The sequence below is a fragment of the Gossypium hirsutum genome, chromosome A02 (assembly GCF_007990345.1).
Source record: "Gossypium hirsutum isolate 1008001.06 chromosome A02, Gossypium_hirsutum_v2.1, whole genome shotgun sequence".
Lineage (NCBI taxonomy): Eukaryota > Viridiplantae > Streptophyta > Magnoliopsida > Malvales > Malvaceae > Gossypium > Gossypium hirsutum.
The window spans coordinates 10,423,314-10,443,479 of record NC_053425.1 but is presented as its reverse complement, the minus strand read 5'-3'; the positions used below and the strand labels follow the sequence as shown (position 1 = coordinate 10,443,479).

Below are 20,166 nucleotides of genomic sequence, written 5' to 3'. Positions count from 1 at the left end.
TTTTTTATATATTTTATAAAATTTTAGAAATTTTATTGAAAAATTAATTCTTTTAATTTATTATTTCTGGAATAAGATTAAACTGACAAAGTGGGTAAAATTTGAGGGTTAAATTTATTAATTTTTTTAAGATTTTTAGGGTTTAAGGTTTGGGTGAGAACGGAATATGGGGGTTTTGGATGTGACCCAAAAGAGTTTGCATGCGGAGATTTTAAGATTTTCAAACACAGGGAGGTCAGGACTGAGGAAGAAGAAAGTGCAAGGATTAAGGATTCAACGAACTAATAAACCCTAATTCTTTGGGAGATGAACAAAGGAGGCCTATGATAAGAATAGGCCTGCTCATGTTGGACCTTAAACCCTATATTCGAATGTTAAATAAAAATTGGCTGTTGTTGTTTAAGTCTAAATCAAAACTTTGCACTCAACAATTTTCGCGCCCAATGGCGAAAGCTGAAATTCTGAAATGTCCCGCCCACCCCCTTAATCGAAAGAAACCAACCCAAGTACAGAACCAGTGTAACAAAAGAGAAGGAAGAACACCGTGAAATCCCGAATTATGCCAACCGCCAATTTTGTAGCTCTGCAATGCTGCCAATGCTCCACAATGCAGGCACAGTCGTTCATCCTCTTACTACATTTTTCTCTTTGCATAATTGTTCCTTTCTCCTCTATTTGTTTAAACAGGAGGTTTGCAGGTGAAACAAAGGAAGAAGAGCAGCAACAAATGGACGTGCGTGGTCTGCAATCAAAAGCAATCGGTGGTCAAGGTCTTTGCTCAAGGTCCCATGGCTAAAGACGTCCGCAAACTCGTCCAGTCTTTCAACATGACCCGAAAATTCACCGATCAAAACCAACTCTTCGATCCCACATCGGAATATGACATCGATTTGGAAGATGACGATGGTGGAGATCTGGAAAATCCGAAGAAAAGACGCACCGATTGGACCGAGTATCTCGACTCAGAGGATCATCATGAACACAAATTAGTTTTACAAGAAGAGGAACAAGGTCGTTTGTTTACTTAGAAAATAAACTGTACTGCCATTATTATTATTCTAGTTAAGAATATAAGAAATTCGTGTTTGTTTTATTGATGGTGTAGGGGTCGATTTGGAACCAGAGATTGTGACAGAGTTGCCTGCAAAGGAGAAGTTCAAAAGACCCAAATTGAGGAACTCTGATACTGGGGAAGAAGGCGTTGGTCATCAGCTTTATAAACCACTTCTATACAAGAGAAATTGCAGAAAGGCTACTATGCTCTTTTCACAAGGTAATAATAACAACAACAACATAGGTATGATTATGGTTACAATTAGGTGTGTTAATTCAGCATTGGGTTCTAAAATTTTGGATTAATATAAACTTAGTTGTCAAGTTTAGATATCGAAGTAGATAAAAAAAAAGTTAAGGTTGAAGGTGAATCTAATTGTCAATTTCAGGGATCAAAAGTTATAGTAACCCTTTCATATGATCTTAGTTTGAGTTAGTTCATGGTTTAGATCATTTTGGTGACTTGGATTTTAGTGTTTTCTTTTTATAATCAAATCAAGTTAGATTTTGTTTGAATTGGAGTTGATTGGATCAAATTTTCGGGATTGGAGTTGCAGATGTGAAGGCAGATAGGCAGCAACAAGCAGATGGAGACATAGGTTCAAAAAAACGAAGCGACTTGACAATAAGGAAAGTAGGGAAAATTTTGGAGTCAATGAGGAACTCTAAGCCAGCGACATCTAAAGGGAATTCAAAGTGGAAAGATTACATAACTGAAGAAGATGAGGGCGACAGCTTGAAACAGTGTTGTCCAAGAAACTCTGCAAATTATATGGACAAATGGGGGAATGCCGACGATGCAGTTTTGAAAACTGATTCAATCAAATATCAAATAGTCGAAGATGATATCCATCCTGATTTCATGTGAATATATATCTCATGTTGTTCATCATCCTTCTCATTCCATAATATATGGGAACTAATAAAAATTCCTCTTTGATTATTTTTCTTTCATTGTTTTTTAATTTAATGAATTAGTGTGATAGGTTGATTTTTTATTTGGTTTTCGGAGTTGTGAGATCTGAAATTACGATTAAAAACTTTCATTTTGGTATTTGTTATTTTTCTAATTTAAGGGATAGCGTTTCACAAAGCTGTATTGACACCAAGTCAAAATTATTGGAAGAACTAATATGATTGGTTATTTGTATATGGTCTGTCAAAACCATTTTTAAATTTGAAAAATGAGGGTTGACTTAAAAACAAAAATGGAGTCGCTACCGATATTTTATGAGGTGTGATCGGATCACTTTGAGATTGGTCATTTTAATAAAACATTTTGATTTATTAAAATAATGATTCTGATCTACGAAATTCAAAAACAAAGGTTCGGGAGTTAGTTACGCATGAGGAAGGGTCAGTACCCTCGTAACGCCCAAAATTAGTACCTAATTGATTAATTAATGTCTTAACGTCGAATGTTTGAAAAGATTTTAGAATACGATTCTTTTATTTTTAAAAAAGAACACTTGAATAAAATAAATTGAATGCTAAGACCCTCTTATCTCGAAGAAAAAAAGTCACACCCAGTGAGTTAGGATACAACATTTCAAACCCTCGAAAATAAGCTTGTCTTTTAATTTTCATTTGATTATTTGGGTCAAATGAAAAATCGGAACCCAGTAAGTTAGGGCACAATCTCTCAAAGTTTCAAATACAGAATATTGCATTTATTTTTTTAGAAATCCTTACCTCGAGAAAACAAAGTGCCATATCCAAAAAGTTAGGACACAACATCTCGAATTCCTGAGAATAAGCGTTTATTTGAAACTTATTTGTTTTGATTTGAGAAATGGTACTCGATTACTTAGATTCGACGGGGAAAATCGGAACCTAGTAAGTTAGGGGACAATTTTCTCTAAATTCCCAAATACGAGTATTGCCTTATTTTGAAAAAACTTTCAAATAAAATGTAACAATTAAACAAAATGTATTTTTATTTAAAACAATGATTTGTGAATAAAATGTCGCGCTAATAAATTACAAAACACAAATACTAAAAAACAATTTCCGAAAATTACAAGATGGACTAATTTTAAAGCTGACATAGACAATAAAAAAAAAGGATAATAAAATAACATAGTTAACAACGCAAATAATACAATGTCAATGCTAAGGCTAACATGAAGATAATAATAATGAATATACAAATGAATGACATATAAGATGGCTAAAATAGTAATCCTAACAACAAAAATAATAAAGTTTGGGACTGTGATGTGAAAAGGGTATAAATAAATAAATAATAGTAATATTACTAACAAATAATCTAAAGTTAGAAATTGTAAAAGAAAATGGTAAATAAATAATGCTAATATATGATAACATGAAATATATTTAAAACTAAAGTAAGTAAATAGGAATGAAGATATGATAATAACGGTAACAATAACATCAGTATATGCAAAGGAATATATATAATGTAATAATATAAAATTAATTAGATAAATGATATGGTAATAATAATAGTGATAATATAATAATACTAATAAAGTAGAAAATAACAATAATAATTCATTAATAATAATAATAATAATAGGGGAAACAATAATATATTAATAAGAATAATTATAAAAAATAGTAAAAATAATTTTAATAAAAAGAATAATAAAAGTAGAAATAATGAATGTAATAGTAACATATAATAATAATGAATACAATAATAATATTATTAAAGTAATAATAAAATGTCCAATTAATCAATTAAATAATAAAGTAGCAAAATAACTAAAAAAAGGATCGAATTGAATTTAAGACGAAAGTTTGGGGTGAAATCAGAAATAAATAAATGGGAAAGGATTGGATTGCAACACGCAAACGAAATGGAGGGACCAAGAAAGTAAATATCCCCTCCCTAAAAAACGCATCACCTTGCGCGGGGCTAAATTAAAATAGAAGGAAAATTATAGGCCCAAATTAGAAATAAATAAAACTTAATCGCAAAGATATAAAAAAGCAGAAGGACTAAATGTGAAATTAGCCCTTCCGATTAAAAACACCAGATCCTATGCTGGAGCGGTCGGGTTGGACGGGTCAGGGGCAAAACGACGTCGTTTTGGGGCCTATATAAGTCAAGATTTTTTTTTAAATTTACATTCTTTCCCAATTCACCAAAAAAGCTAAAAACCTCTCTCAAATTCTCTGAAGCCCCTCTCCTCTCTGACCATAGCTCCGGTCAAGTGCCACCGTGCCGGCCACAGGTCACCTACAACGGCGCCGCCATTCACGGCGGCTGGAAAAATTAAAAATTTTCTTTTTTTCGACTATCAAAACAGGTAAAATCCCTTTCCTTTTTTATTTTTTTATTACTATATATATAAAACCGTAAAAAAATAAAATAAAATAACAAATTTAAAAAATATATATAAAATGGAACAATCTGTTTGCTTTTCTGCCTCTGCTATATTTCTTTTGAATTTTCTCCTTTTTTTATATATTGATTATAAAGGGAAAAAAAAGTCTCCAAATACAATGATTGGTTGGGTTTTTATACCTGAAAATACAACAAAGCTTTTGCTTTTGCTGCGTTTTTCTCGCAGGTATGGCGACGTGGAGACTGACTTGGCGACGTGGAGGCGTGTGGCGGAGGTCAACACACCCTTGGTGTGTTGCACCTAGGGTTTGGTTACTATTGTTTTTTGTTTTGTGTTTGGGCTGCACTAGGCTAGGGTTTCTAACTAGGTTTTGGGCCATTCGGGTCGGGTTTTGGCTTGTGGTTAAATTTTGGGTTTGGGGTCTTGGGTCTGTTAGACTATTTTTATCTGCTTAGTGGGCCCGGCTAAAATTGGGCTCTACATGGTCTATTGAGGAACACACTAGCATGTCCAATTAAGTAGTTGGTTGGATCCGTTAAGGGAAATAACAATCGGATTTAAATGATCCACGTAGTTAAGGTCGTTGATTCGAGTTGGGTCTCAGTTCGCAAGGTTACTGAGGAGGTAAATTATGGGCACGTGTTTCGTGGTTGTTTGTTTGGTAAGGGTTAATTGTTGGGCATTTCCACAATTAATTTACACATAAAAGGGTTGGAGGTCTAAGGTGACCTCGACTGTTATAACAGACTTATCGGTTAAAGAAGAAGACTTATTATTAAAGATTGGTTAGAAACCGGTGCAAAAATTAAGTTTGAAGATAGAATTTCATCATTTTGATTTATTCAATTTAATTTTGTTACTGCTTATTTTTACTGTTATTTCGATTTCAATTATCTCTATTATTTTTACTTTCATCAAACTTAAATTCTCCATTTTTATTTTTTCACAAATCGTTATACATCGTGTACACGACAGTTGCCTTGTACATAACTTGATTAAATCAAAACAAAAATTTTAGATATCCCAATCTCAATAAGATCAACTTTACCCTATACTACTATTTATTTACTATTTAATCTGAAAAATATTATTTTTGATAGATTTTACACAGATGGCTTAAAATATCACAAAGATGGACTCAATCAAATTTTCACAGAAGCTCCAATGGAAGTTTTACCTGGATGCATGAGGCTACTGCTCTATGCGTATAGTTTCACGTTATATTTGTGTTCCTTTGTATAGCTCCATGATTTCTTTACATTCCAAATATATGTTGCCCCTCAACTTATTTATTCCTATTTAGTTGATATCAATTAAATATATAAAAATCCTATAATATTTATATATTTACATATTATACGCTTTTTTGTATATTTTTAATTTTATATAAATTTATTTTATGTATTTTCAAAATAAAAATAACCTAAAAATTGATTTTTATAAAAAAAATTAAAAATATATAAAATTATTAAAAACAAATATAGAATGAATCTAGATAAATAGTTGTTTATATCTGAACAAACATTTGTCCAAGTTCGTCCTTAATCTGAACAAAATTATATTTTTTTATTAATTTATATATTTTAAGAGATTTTTTTGTTTATATATGACACATGACATTTTAAGAGGCTATCATGTGTTACTATTAGATTGACTATCTATGTCACATCAGCATAAATTAGCGGTATTAGTGTAAAGGTACCAACATGTATGATTAAATACAAATTCAGGTATCAATTAGGTCAAAAAAATTAGGTCCCAATTAGGTACAAATGGTTTAGGGGCAAATATATTTATTAACCCTTTATTTTTTTTGCCATTTTAACTTTAATTTTTTTATTACTTTTGCTTTCAACCTTCAAATTTTAATCATTTTATATTTTTTTTAAATATAAAAATTGACTAGACTATCAAATTTTAATGGTCGATAACTTATATGGCAACTCACAATTATTTCATAAAAAAATAAAAATAATAATAAAAATTATTGAATAATTTTCAACAAATTTCAAAAAAGTTTTAAAAAACATTGAATATTATCCATATAAAAATAAAGTACATGTAGATTGTAATATGGGGTGTCACGTTACTACCATTAAAATTTTAAAGTTTAATAAAATTTTTCTTTTAAAACAAAATAATTTGAATAAATTATAAAAGTTTAGGGTCAAAATGATAAAAAAATTAATTAGTGTGAAAGTAGAAAATGAATAAATATTAGAGATTAAATTTAGCAGATGATAATAAAAATAAAATATTAAATAAAATTTAATAAATGTTAGAAATAATAGATAAGATTTAATTTTAATTTTAAATATTTATGAAAACCATATAAAATATTTTGTTTGTGAACATAAGTCGTATAAATTTTTTTTCCAGAAACAACAATTTGGTGATTTGTTATAAGAGAAAATACGAAATTGCACATCAACGTTAATGCTAACAGTCTTCCATACGTTTTCCCAAAGAAAAACGATCTTGGTTACGCAACTGTATATATCAACTCGGCGCAAATTTCAACGTAAAAGCATAGGCACCGTACCCTAGTGGTGCTGGACGGGTCGGGTTAAGAGCAGACCAGTGTAAAATATTTGGCTTTTTAAAAAAATTAACTCATAAAATTTAATTAATTACATAAATGACTTTTTTTTAATGAAACATGTAAATTATTTAAGGTTGCTGAAGCCAAAGAGTTTCGTGTCACCAACATTCCATATCAGCATCTCAGATAAAAAAATTAATTTTATGGTAGAGCTATGTAAAATGACGTTACCTGTATAAATACTAAAGAAATTTACAATTTTTAAAAAATTAGAGACTTCAAAAAAATTTCTATTTTCCGGTTGAGCCAAATAAATTAGTGCCACTAGTTTCCGTTATCTCTTTTTGCAATGTGATTTTTTTAAGTTTTTTAAAATTTTAAATATATTAAAAAAATTTAAGTATAACTAATTTTAAAATTTTAATATATTTAATATATATTTTTAAAATTTTTAAAATTTAAAAAAAATTAAATTTTTTTAAATATATTAGAAAATGTTAAGTATAACCAATTTTAAAATTTTAATATATTAAAATTTTTAATATATTCAATATAATTTTAATATATTCAATATATATTTCAAATATATTAAAATTTTAATATATTTAATATATTTTTTAATAGGTAAACATAAAAAAGATTTTTTAATATATTTAAAATTTTAAAAATTTTAAATATATTAAAATTTTAAATATGTGAAAAGAAAATATTAAGTATAACCAAATTTAAATTTTTAATATACTTAATATATTAAAATTTTAGAAATATTAAAAAATTTTAAGCATAACCAATTTTAATATATTTAATATATTTTTAATAGGTAAAGACAAAAAAATATTTTTATAATATATTTAAAATTTTAAAAAAACTTTAAAGAAAAAAAAATCTCATTGCAAAAAGGGATGGACAGTTTTGGAAACTAGCAGCGTTAATTTATTTGACTCCACCAGAAAATAGATTTTTTTTTAAAGTCTCCTCATTTTTCAAAAATTACAATAATTCCTTGGTATTTATATAGGTGATGTCATTCTACATTGGTCTACCAAAAAATTAATTTTTTTTATCTTGATTGCTGACATGATATGTTGGTGGTGCCAAACTCTTTGGCTCCACATTCACTGTAGATTTTAGGTCATTTATGTGTTTAATTAAAAAATGAGTCATTTATGTAATTAATTAAATTTTTAGGTTAGTTTTATAAAAAAGCTAAAATATTTAGATCAATCTTTTAAGTTTGGATTCGGCCCAGCATAAAAAATGGCCTTATTTTTTTAAATTAGTTTTTATTTAAAAGTAAATCAGAAGCCAAACCGATCCATCTATATTTGATTTTTTAGATTAATTTTTATTTAATTTTTTTAAAAAATATAATACACTAGATACACTAAAAAAAACGTTAAAATAAAAATTTTCTAACACAATAAAAAGTATTTATATTAACAAACACTACCATAAATATAATAAATGTTTTATTATATTAAAAAAACTCAAATAAATATAATATATATTTTATTGCATTAAATATAATTTTTAAAATTTTATATTTTGGGTTGAGTTATTTATAGTTGGGTAAGTTGTTTTTTAAGTTTTGGATGGTGGATTTAATTGTTAGTTGGTTAGTGATTTAATATAAATATAAATATAAATATAAATATATATATATAATTATTATTTAACATATATAATTCATATAAAATTTTTATAACATAGTATATTTGGGTCGAGCTTAAGCCAAAAAGTCTTGGCCAAGGCTCAGCCCATATAGAAAATGGGCTTTAAATTTTACCCAAGCCCATTTTTCGAGTCTCATATTTTGTTTAGACCTTTTCATTTTTCGAATGAGCCTTTGAGCTTGAACAGGTAACCCAATCCATGACCAGGTCTACCGCACCCCCTCTTGACTCACACCTTAACATTTAATTTAAGGTTAATGCATTTTTTTTGCTTCTAACATGTTTTAATATTTTTTCAAGATAGTTCTTAAATTCGGTAATTGTTTTTATATCAAGGTTTGGAATAGATAATTGCTCATACATTAAGGCTTGAACTTGCTTAGCCCTTGAATAATTGTTTTCACATTGAGATCTGAATTTTTTTTGTCCAATTTTTTTAAAGGAATTATCGATGACTAAATTTGATTAAAAAAAATAGTTCAGGTCCCAATGTGAGATCAATTGCTAAGTTCAAGAACTAACTTAAACAAAAAGAAAATTTAAACCCTATTTTGAGAATAATTGCCACGTTGAGGGCTAACTTGAACAACAAAAGTTCAAAACTCAACTAGGGAACAATTGTCAAGTTTAAGCATTAAAAAGTGCATTAACCCTTTAGCTTAACTTTGTTTTTGCATTTTGCTGTGAAAAAGTGTTTTTCAAAAGTGTTTTTGAAATGTTTGTGTAACACCTCTTACCTGGTCCGGTCGCCAGACCCGAGCTATGGAATGCTACAGTCATAACCGGAATAGTACACTTGCAATTCACATCGATTATTTCAAATAAACATAAAATACCTCATAAATACACAATTATACTCAAATTAAACATAATTCATACCATCATAGTCAATTCAATTCGTAATCACCAAATACAACATTTCTCAGGCCTTATACGAACTTACGTATGCTCCAATATTACCCAAAATTTAACTAGGACTAAGTGCAACATTTCTAAAATTTCAGATCAAGTATATCATAAATAAATCCTTCAAATAATTAATCATGTCATAAACACTCAAATATTATGATATACAGTTAGATTCAAGTTGTAACACTCTAAACCCAGCCTAGATGTCCAGACCAAGTTGGAGAGTTACATTATCTGTTCTAAAAGTCATACTATCATAACATAATCAAATTGATCCAATAGTTACATAATATTCATCTCAAAATTAGTTTAAATAAATAACCTTCATAAATCTATAACTTCATAAAACATAAATCCCTAATAGTAATGCTAAAAGGAACAATAAGGGTTTGACCGAGCTTCCGCGACACCGACCCGATCAAGATTGATTACCACTTGAAATCCAATCAATAAAAGGGTGAGTTGTGAACTCAGCCCGTAAAAAGGAATGTAATTTAACGACAGTTACTTTTAAAGAAATTTCCAGTTCAAATATTTAGCTCAATATAGAAGCATATTCATTCCAGATTCAGAGCAAAGATGTTACATATATGTACATATACTATTCCAGCTCAGATATAGTTCAGATTCGATTCAGATGCAATGTTCCTATTTTTATCCGCTACACACCAACTTCGGCCATCCCAACACACCACTATGGACATTTAATGCCCATCCATCCCTGCAACCTTTAGAGTTTTCAATGACACTTTCACAAAAACACAGCTTAGCTGCTAGATCAATATGCGATAAGCACCAGAATTAGAGTGATACTCATTGTGGCATAGCCACGATTTCAGTATAGACTTCCTTTCTCTTCACAATCTCCCACTACATGTTAATACAAAATGCAATTATCCGTAACCCATGTTCAAACATTCCAATACGTAACATAATTAATAAAACAGTTCAACATCAGAGTGGTATTACAGTGCACATTCAAGTATGTGATTCATAGATCAGTTTCAGTGTATTAGACAGTTTTCATATAAACAAATTCAGTCATTCGTACATTGAGACATTGAGGAAACCAATATCAAAGTTTAGCAACATTCTCAGCTTCAGAAATAGTTCTCGGCCCCAACATTCTGCCACACGGCCTGGGCACACGCCCATGTGCCTTGGCAATGTGGTTTTTTAAGCACAAACTGTGAGTTACATGGCTTAGGTACAAGCTCGTGTCCTTGGCCATGTGGTTTCTATACCTCAAACAGTGAGTTACACGGCCTAGGCACATGCCTGTGTCTCTGGCCATATGGTTTTTATACTACAAACAGTGAGTTACACGGCCTGGGCACACGCCCATGTTCCTGGCCGTGTGAACCTTGCACTAGCATGGCTACATACGGCCTTGACACATGCCCGTGTGGCCTCAATTCAGTAAATAGTAAGTTACACGGCCGTTCACATGGTCTGCCACACACCCGTGTGGCATCAACAGCCACTATTGTTGGCGACCCGAAACTTGCAAATTAAGGTTTCCAGTACGCACCTGATTTTTCTTTGACGGAGGAACGTTACGGAGACTACCCGGAACCTAAATAATCGTTCACTGATCAATTATACCACCAATTACAATAATTTAGAAAAATCAACCCACCGCCAAAACATGTCGAAAGATTCGATGTAACCTCAACTTAATTCGCATACACACCTCGTACGAAACTGGAAAACTAGACTAACACGACGGGTTACTGTCTCTCGCAAGATCTTCGCCTAAAAAGATAACCAATCAAACGATTATTCAAAGCATTCAAACAACCGAGCAAAACCCGTTTTGACATAATATCGTTAACATAGTGAAACCCGTAAAACGAGAGGAAATAACAACAAAACTTACTTAATAATCACACAGTCAACTTTACAGGCAATAGAGAATTCTCAATTTACGTAGAATCGATTGTAGTAAAAAGAAAATAAAAGAATAAAGAACAGGAAATCCAGGAACCAATTTTAGAAAATGAAAAAGAAAAAAAAAAGAGAAAGAACGATACTTTTCTTTAGAATGCTTTTAAGATTAACCATCTCCTTTCGGCAATTGCAAAACAAAAATAATTTCCTAACGCATACAATGAGATTCGAACTCGGAACCAGACAAAATATAGACAGATGCTTAACTAGTGAACCAGTAGGCTCATTCTTCTCATTGAGTTACCTAAAATTAAACTTAACTATGGAACACATGGATGAAGGTTGGTTTAAAACAATCACAAAACTTTTTAACAAGGCAACTCAAACTCCAGATATTAAACCCAGAAGCAGAGCACAGAACCAGGGATAAAAAAATTAATTACTGCAGATTCTCATAATATTATTTCTAAAATTTTGGGGCGTTACACAAGTCTTAATCGAGCTTACGAAAACTCTTAAGTTGACCTGAGTACAAATAATGATCAAATTGAAACATTTTCAAAATATAAAGGCATTCATGAAAAATAGGAGACACAGCCGTGTGTCCATGCCGTGTCACTCTCTAAAGCTGTGTGGGTTAAAGCACCAAAATTTTCATCCAGTAGTCACACGGCTAAGTGACTGGGCTTTGACTAAATCTACAGTACTCACATGATCATGTGGCTAGCCTGTGTGGTGTAAGAATAGACCATTTGGTATTTGTTCAAAGTAACCACTCAAGTCATCAAATAGGTGCACTTATCCAACATGTAAACCTGTTCAAAAACACTTAAAATTCATGCCAAAACATATCATATATAATTTCTTTTAAACACCTAACCAACATTCCACATTTGGCACCAAAACACAACAAGATTAAATGTTCTACTTCAAGTCATTCAAACTACTTATACAATTCCAAATCATTCATCCATTTCATGCAATCAACTAGTTTAAAAATACTTAATTCACTTTAATTATTCTAACTTTATGTAACATGACACCAACTTACAAGTAAAACAAATTAGCATTTCCATAAGAATTCATGCTCAAAATGCCTCAAAATGTAAGTAACATTATAAACGTCTAAACACTCCTAAGTACATGCCACATATAACCAGGTTCAAACGATCAAAAGTCTACCGAATCAGGAGATAGATAGTGTGAGTTTCTCGAGGATTTGATCGATACGTTCCCAACATCTAAAATATACAGGGAAAAACAAGTATGACGGAGTAAGTATTACGAATACTTAGTAAGCTCATACAATATAAACAATTAACTTACCTTAACCATTCAATAGATATACTAAACATTATGTAAAATCAAGTCCACCTAACATGGCATAACACAACTAATGGAACAAAAATCCAGTTTGAAAATGGTTTTCTTGCACACTGAAAAACTGAAATTTTGAAAACTAACCCAGTTTGTGATATTTATACCAATAAACCTTAATTGATTGCATATTTGTACTTTTGAATAAGCGGATCCTTGATGTTTTTCGGCTTTCAACCAAATGATTTTCTTTATTATTCTCGTACCACAAACTGCTTCAAGTGTGGGCTCAAACCAGTTGAACCAAAATAGAGAACTAGAAAAAGTTTTCTTTTTAAGTGAAAACAATAATTCTTTCTTCTTAATAGAAACTGACAAAATTATTATTCTAGAAAAATATATATAAAATTTGAGAATAAATTCTCTCTATTTTTCGGCAGAATAATAATATCTCAAAAGTTGTGTCAATAATCTACTTACTGGTACCATCTATTTATAGGAAGAGAAGGTAGAGCTCTTGTAAAGTTGTAGATGTTTATTTTAAATAGAAAAACAACATCCTACTTAGAGTAAGAGAGGGGTGAGCGTCTCACCCTTATATTTCTACTAGGGTTGTAACACCCTTCATGTTATATGAGGGGTTTTGGGCCTTTCTCACATTGATTCCAATTACGAGTGCTTTCTAGGCCCTTTTTGATCCAATACTCTATAATCTGATCCAACCCGATTCAGTTTTCTATTTCCCAAAATAAACTTTAATATTTACATATTAAATATTTTTCTCACCCCAATTTTACTCCTCATAAAATTTTGATGATTTTACTCTTGGTAAAATTTTGACGATTTTACTCGCGATAAAATTTCGAGAAAATTCATTAAATATGTAACAACTCAACATGTTTACCATAACCGAATGGTTTATTTTCATTTTCAGGTTTCAAAGCAGTCTCAAAATATAAGCTCATTTTTCCATCATTTTTTAAGTAATCCTATATAGGATTGCAAATTTTCATTTTCATTTCCATTTTCATTTTTGGAAACCTACATTCATTTCCAAATGATTCCATTTATCCATTTTAGAGAAAACCATAATCATTCTTGAATGTTTCCAATTTCTCTTTTTCTATTCAAACACACAATTCATTTCTAGTTTTAACGAGCTAGCGGAGGGACTGATTGGATATATGTAGTTGAAGTTCAAATGATTTATAATTAAATTTCAGTTTTTTGCCTATTAATTATAAACTCATTTAGTCACGAAGTCATTCCACTATAGGATCTCCCTAATGACATACCATTATGAAAGCAACTACTCAGTGCTCGTCCAATGACCTTGTCATAAGTGTGTTACCCTCATAGGATATCCTTGATCTTTGGGATAAAATCCGCTTTCCCAATATAATCCTATTTTATCTCATGGTAACCATTACGTCTTCCTTCATAAAAAATTAATCACTATCAAATAGTGATCAAGTCATCCATCACAAAGACGATTGACCCGTGACCATGTTTACTTTTCATCAACCATGTAACACCAATGAGAGGATATTATTTACCCATGTTTTGGGCTATGAATTCCACTGTTGTGAATGACGCTACATATTGTAGAAGTCGTACACCCAATACACTGACTTTCAATTCCTTATCTAATTGAACTCAGGCTTTTACTTACATCAAAGTGTACGAGTTATGCATACATAGTCTGCCATCCACTCAGTATTTCGGTATGTCATGCTATGAATTCCACAAGTGAATAAATCTATAAATGGATTCAAGATCTATTCTGTTTGAGTCCTGTCTGATGTACTGTCAGTCTAGTTAGTCACATCTATGTCTCTATCTTTTGGGAGTCATCCACTCTGATACCCAAGACAAGACATCTCCCCAATTGTACTTGATATGTAACATCCCGGTTTTAGTGGCGTCAAAAACTGTGGTTTCAGGACCACAATTCCGATGATGAATAAATATTTTAATGTTTATTTAATATTTATAAAGTTATATTAGGGCCGTATTAAATTTTTGTTAATAAATTTTAAGGCTTAAATGGTTAATTAATTAAAAAGGACTAAATTAAAAAAGGAGCAAAAGTTGATCTCTTTTGCTAAAGGATTAAATGGATGTGGAATCTTTAATGAAGGGATTTAAATGGTAATAATACCATATGTAGAAGTTGGTGGAATTTGGTGGTTTGGTATTTGAATAAAATTGGATGTTTTTAAAGGCTAAAATGGTAAATAAATAATTAATAATAATAATAAAAGATAACCAAAATAGTGTCATCTTCTTTGATACACTCCTCTACTGATTTTTGTGGGAAATAAAACATTTTTGTTAGCTTAAGTTTGAATAACATTGGAGCTTTGCATGTAAGTGTTTTTAATTCCCTTCTTAATGATTTTTATGTTTTTGAGCTCGTTTTAGCTTAATCTACCTAGTCTGGGGGTTAAATTGCAAAACTATTAAAGGTTGAGGGACTTGCCATGAATGAATTTGATGTGTTGTGATGTTAAGTGCTAGATAATTAATTTTGGTGGTTGAATGAACATTATTTGTTTAGTGAATTTTAGTCAATTTTGAGGTTTAAGGATTAAATTGTATAAATGGTAATGTTCATGTACTTTGGGTGAAATGAGTAAAATATAGGTTGAGATAAATATAGAGAAAATTAGGCTGGCATATTTTGGTTAGAAAAATGGTGAATTTTCATGTCATGGGTTTAAGGACTAAATAGTATAAAGTTAAAATGTTAGGGATAATTTTGTAATTTCATATTAAAGTGCATAATAAATTAAATTTAATGATTTTAGATTGTTTGAAATATTTAATTGAGTTAAATTACTATTTAGATGAAGAAAAGAATCAATCGAACGTGAATTGAGAAAAATGAAAGTTTCAGAGTAGTTCTCGACTTTGGTAATACAATCGTTGTAATTGAGGTAAGTTCGTATGAGATATATGCTTATTATTATTGATAAGATTAATTTATAGTTAATGTTATGTTAAAAATAATTGATTCGGTTATAATATGATGACTTGTATACTCGACGGTTTATAATCCCGTTTGAACATAAATAATGCTTAGGATACAAATGACATGTCATTAGAGATTATATGTTTTGGTTGTTGGTCTTAGATGTCCTACCGATGGTTAAGGTCCTGCATTTGTTGTAGATTCTCCACAGATCATGTGAGCAACATTGTGTAGCTAATGTTTCGACCTATATCTCGTGTGAGTAAGCCTATTTCGCAACTCATGTGAGCATTATTGAAAATGTTATGATTCTATGGAATAGTGTTCCTGAGTATCCAATGTTATTCCATACGGCTCAACGGGTAAGTAAAGGAAGGAAAAAGCTTATATATGGAATTATGGATAATGATGACCGTATGGAACGGTAAGGTGAGCTTTAATAATGCATGGAAAAATATAGTAATGATTGGAATTGTGCCGTTACGAAAGGCAAGTGTTATGTGATTTAATGAGTATGATTGAAAGGTTTAATATTAAGGGACGATAAGTTTAAGTTTCTTTATACGAACTTACTAAGCATTATATGCTTACGTAGTTGTTGTTCCTCTGTTTTGTAGATTATTAGAAAGCTCATTCGATTGGAATCTTGTTGGAGCCCTGTCACACTATCCGTCGATCATTTTGGTAGTTTTTGAACATTTTGGCTATGGTTATAAATGGCATGTATAAGGCTCATATGTAATAGGTATCATGAATATGTTACTTGGCCCACTTGGTTTGGTCATACATTTTGGCGATTATGTTTTGGGGTGGACTTGTAAAGCTTTGTAAATAAGTATCTTTTGGTCACTTTGAGTGACATGTAAATGTATGTTTTAGACATGTTTATATGTATGGTTGAAATGGTTGAAATGTTTATTGTTGTAGTGAAGTAAGCTTAGGCTATGGAGTGACAGTAAATTGTTTTAAGTTGAAGTGCCTTTGAATGGCATATTGGTTAGAACCTATAAGTTGATTGATTTGGCATGTTTGTGTGTGTTCAATGAGTGTTTTGAACCATTGAATGTATATGTAATAGGCGTGTTTGTATATGTTTGGATACTTATTACAAATGTTACATTTTAAACTTGGTATAAGCTTAATTGTGTATATACCTTTAAACTTGGTGTGAATATGTTCATATAAAATTGTTTGGTAATTTGATATAAATATTATTTAAGTGCTTGAATCATGGTACGAATGAATGTGAATGATTAAGAAGAAATTATAAGTTTGGCATGAGTTTTATATATGAACTTATGAATTTGAATGCAAATTGGTTGATGTGTCATGTGAATTGAGATTGATAATTGAATTGTGGTGTCAATGATAACACATTGATTAGGAACTTAGGTTAATTGTTTTGACATGTTTTAGGCTAGTCTAAATGTGTTTTTTACGTATGAAAATGGTTGGTTTTGATTTGGCTTGGAACTTAAGTGTTGGATGAAAGTTTGCCTTGTTTTAAAAGCTTTTTAAGGTGCAAACGGCTTGGGTTATTCCACATGGCCTAGCCACATGGTAGTGTGACACGCATGGACTAGACGCACGACCATGTGTCTTATAAGTTTGTAAATGCAGGATTTTTCACACGGTCACAGTTAATTACACGGTCTGGCCACACGAGCGTGTGTGGAAGCCACATGACCATGTGTGAAGCCATACGACCTGGGCTATTCCACACGGCCTGGACATATAGCCATGTGACCTCTGTTTCCAAATTTTTCAAAATTTTGCATATTTTTCTGTTTTGATTCAAATTAGTCCCGGATTGTTCCCAAACTATTTTTAAGACCCCGTAAGCTCGATTTAAGGCCTATAAGAGTATTTTACCCTGATTTTTATAAGCTATGAATATTTTTTTATATTTTTGTTTCTGTTTGATGATAAATGTCCTAATTTGTACTGTAACGCTTCATAACCCAATCTAGCGACGGGAATGGGTTAGGGGTGTTATATGATAGACGACATATTAGTTTTTCAATCGGTTTGCTTATTTTTTATTAAACTAAGGACATGTTTAGGTTCGTCTACTAATACAAGTTGTATTTTTGTATCAAGATTCGACCACGTAACATCACTTAGTATTAGTTAAACATTAGGCAACCAATGAGCAACATTTGCTTCTATTTTGATTTGCGTGCAAAAACCATTTGAGGACAATAATATGAAGTGTATTAATTTAATTCATGAATAATTTTATTAAACAATCTATTCAAAAAAAAATTACAAGTGTACTTAGACAAAAATACTACACTAAAGGCACCAGATCCAACAACAACTTCATCAAGGTGAGTTTGGTTCATACTTGATCACATATCATTTCATTTAAAAACATAAGTTTTATATCATCTATATTCAATTTAACCATCATTCAATCATATGGAAATATACTCAATCCTTGCCCTTAATTTCTCTATTTCACTATTTAGGATCAATAGATATAATTCAAATTGTTCAACTTCCACATTTTTGTATCATTAATGTTACCCAATGAAACATCGTAAAAGAACTCAAATACACTGGTTCTAATCACATCTAGTGCTCGTCCGAGCTAAACATATCCACTTGTGTCAGGTTACCCATCTGAGCTAAACCTTTTATCGACACATTAAATAGCTTAGCCAAAGTTGTAAATATACATGTCAAATTACTTGTTCGGGCTAAACCTATAAAATGACATCAGGTTACTCACTTGAGCTAAACTTGTGTCACATGTATCTTCGAGTTCGAAACAAATGATGGATCTTGGTAATCATCAGTAATTAACCACAAATGTTGCTCGTCTAAGCTTAACATATATTTGTGTCAGGCTGCTGTCTGGGCTAAACCTTTATATTGACACATCAAATAGCTTGGTCAGGGCTAAATATACATTTAAGGTTACTCGTCTGGGATAAACTTTTGAAATGACATCAGATTACTCGTCCGAGCTAAACCTATGTCATATGTATCTTCAAGTCTGCAATAAATGTTGGATCTCAGAATCATTGGAGATCAACCTGTAACCATGTGTGCGTTACATTCACGAAGTTTTAATAAGGTAATTCCATCATGTAAGTTCATGTTATTCCATTTCAATTTAATCATTTCTCATATTTTTGTACTAAATGGTAAACAATCCAAAGTTTACTAAAACATATATATATATAACATTCACAATTCAATATAGATGATGAATCAAAATATAAATACACCATATGAACTTACCTGAAAAACGACAACTACAAAGTGTCAAGGACTAATCCGTTATTTCTTCTATTTCTCAATTAACTTCTAATTGATTTAAATCTTGAGTTATAATAATTCATTGTCAATTATTAGTTTCAATTAATTAGTTTCGGTTACATTATAACATCCTATTCAAGGCATATGACAATTTAATTCCATTTTGTATAATTTCCCTAAAATTTTATATTTTATTCAATTTAGTCTCGAAAACCGAAACTATGATAATTTTCACATTTGAGCTTTGATTTCGAAACCGATCTCAATTATATCCTTCTAAGACCCTCTATTGTCCGTATTTATAATAATTTTATACTAATTTCAAAATATTTACACTTTAGTCCCTATATTCAAAATTAACAATTTTCACTTTGCAAATTAATCTTTTTTCATATCTAAGCTTTAAATCTAACTAAATAACATCAAGAACTTCACGAAATCATCAATGAAAACGTTTTGAAACTTTAATAGTGTTAAGAAATAATATCCGAGTTATCTAAATTGAGTTTTCATGATCTAAAAAATATAAAAATTATGATAAACGAACTTCAAATCTTACCAAATTGAAGGACCAAACTTTAACATTTTTTCTTTTACGATTTAGTCATTGTACCTTAATTAGTCACTAATTTGATAAAATTTCCCATTCAGAATTCAATTAACTTATAAAATAACTTCATAAATATTTAATAAACGAGGTCTTAATATCTCATTTTCCAACACCACTGACTTTAAAGTCAAAATACTTGTACCTTAACTAACTATCAAATTAACAAATTCGTCAGACCTAAATTCAATATAATAATACAATTAACTCTTAAATATTAATTAATAATATTTATTGACTCAATCATCAGAGAACAAGATTTCAAAACTATTGTTTTTGACACCACTGAAATCGAACTGTTATAGTTTAATTTAACATTTAAGCGTTCAGAATTGTTGTTAAAAAATAAAATATCTATTTTTGACATGATATTATAAAGTAAAAAAATATAGATTTAAATGATGTTTAAATTCACTAATGTTATAAAATTTCAGTAAAAATATAAAAAAAATTATTGTAACTTATTATTAATATTTGGATATATATAACATATAAGTTTTGAATATGTTTAAGCGAATTATTTGTAAAATTTAATTTCAATGTATAAATTATATTTTAAATATTAAAAAATGGTCATTATAAATTCAAATATAAAAGGTTATATTAGAAATTCTATTACA

General features: G+C 30.2%; 1 protein-coding gene and 2 long non-coding RNA genes across 4 annotated transcripts; 2 read left to right on the top strand and 1 right to left on the bottom strand.

The window, feature by feature from the left end:
- Positions 1–118: 118 nt before the first annotated feature.
- Positions 119–1,996, top strand: LOC107910475 (MRN complex-interacting protein). Of its 2 annotated transcripts, none has more exons than XM_016838325.2 (4): positions 119–613; positions 699–1,011; positions 1,106–1,297; positions 1,611–1,996. In XM_016838325.2, the coding sequence occupies exons 1-4, from the start codon at positions 560–562 to the stop codon at positions 1,919–1,921; spliced, it is 870 nt and encodes a 289-aa protein (XP_016693814.2). In that variant the 5' UTR covers positions 119–559; the 3' UTR covers positions 1,922–1,996. The 2 variants fall into 2 exon arrangements, with proteins under 2 accessions (XP_016693814.2, XP_016693815.2); XM_016838326.2 differs by having other exon boundaries at positions 149–613; positions 1,106–1,273.
- Positions 1,997–4,126: 2,130 nt separating this feature from the next.
- LOC121215901 (uncharacterized) lies at positions 4,127–4,638 on the bottom strand. The gene is made up of 2 exons (XR_005911878.1): positions 4,547–4,638; positions 4,127–4,258 (listed from the first exon to the last, which is right to left on the bottom strand). It is a non-coding gene; the product is annotated as an uncharacterized lncRNA (long non-coding RNA).
- LOC121215898 (uncharacterized) lies at positions 4,193–4,932 on the top strand. The gene is made up of 2 exons (XR_005911876.1): positions 4,193–4,328; positions 4,593–4,932. It is a non-coding gene; the product is annotated as an uncharacterized lncRNA (long non-coding RNA).
- Positions 4,933–20,166: the final 15,234 nt, after the last annotated feature.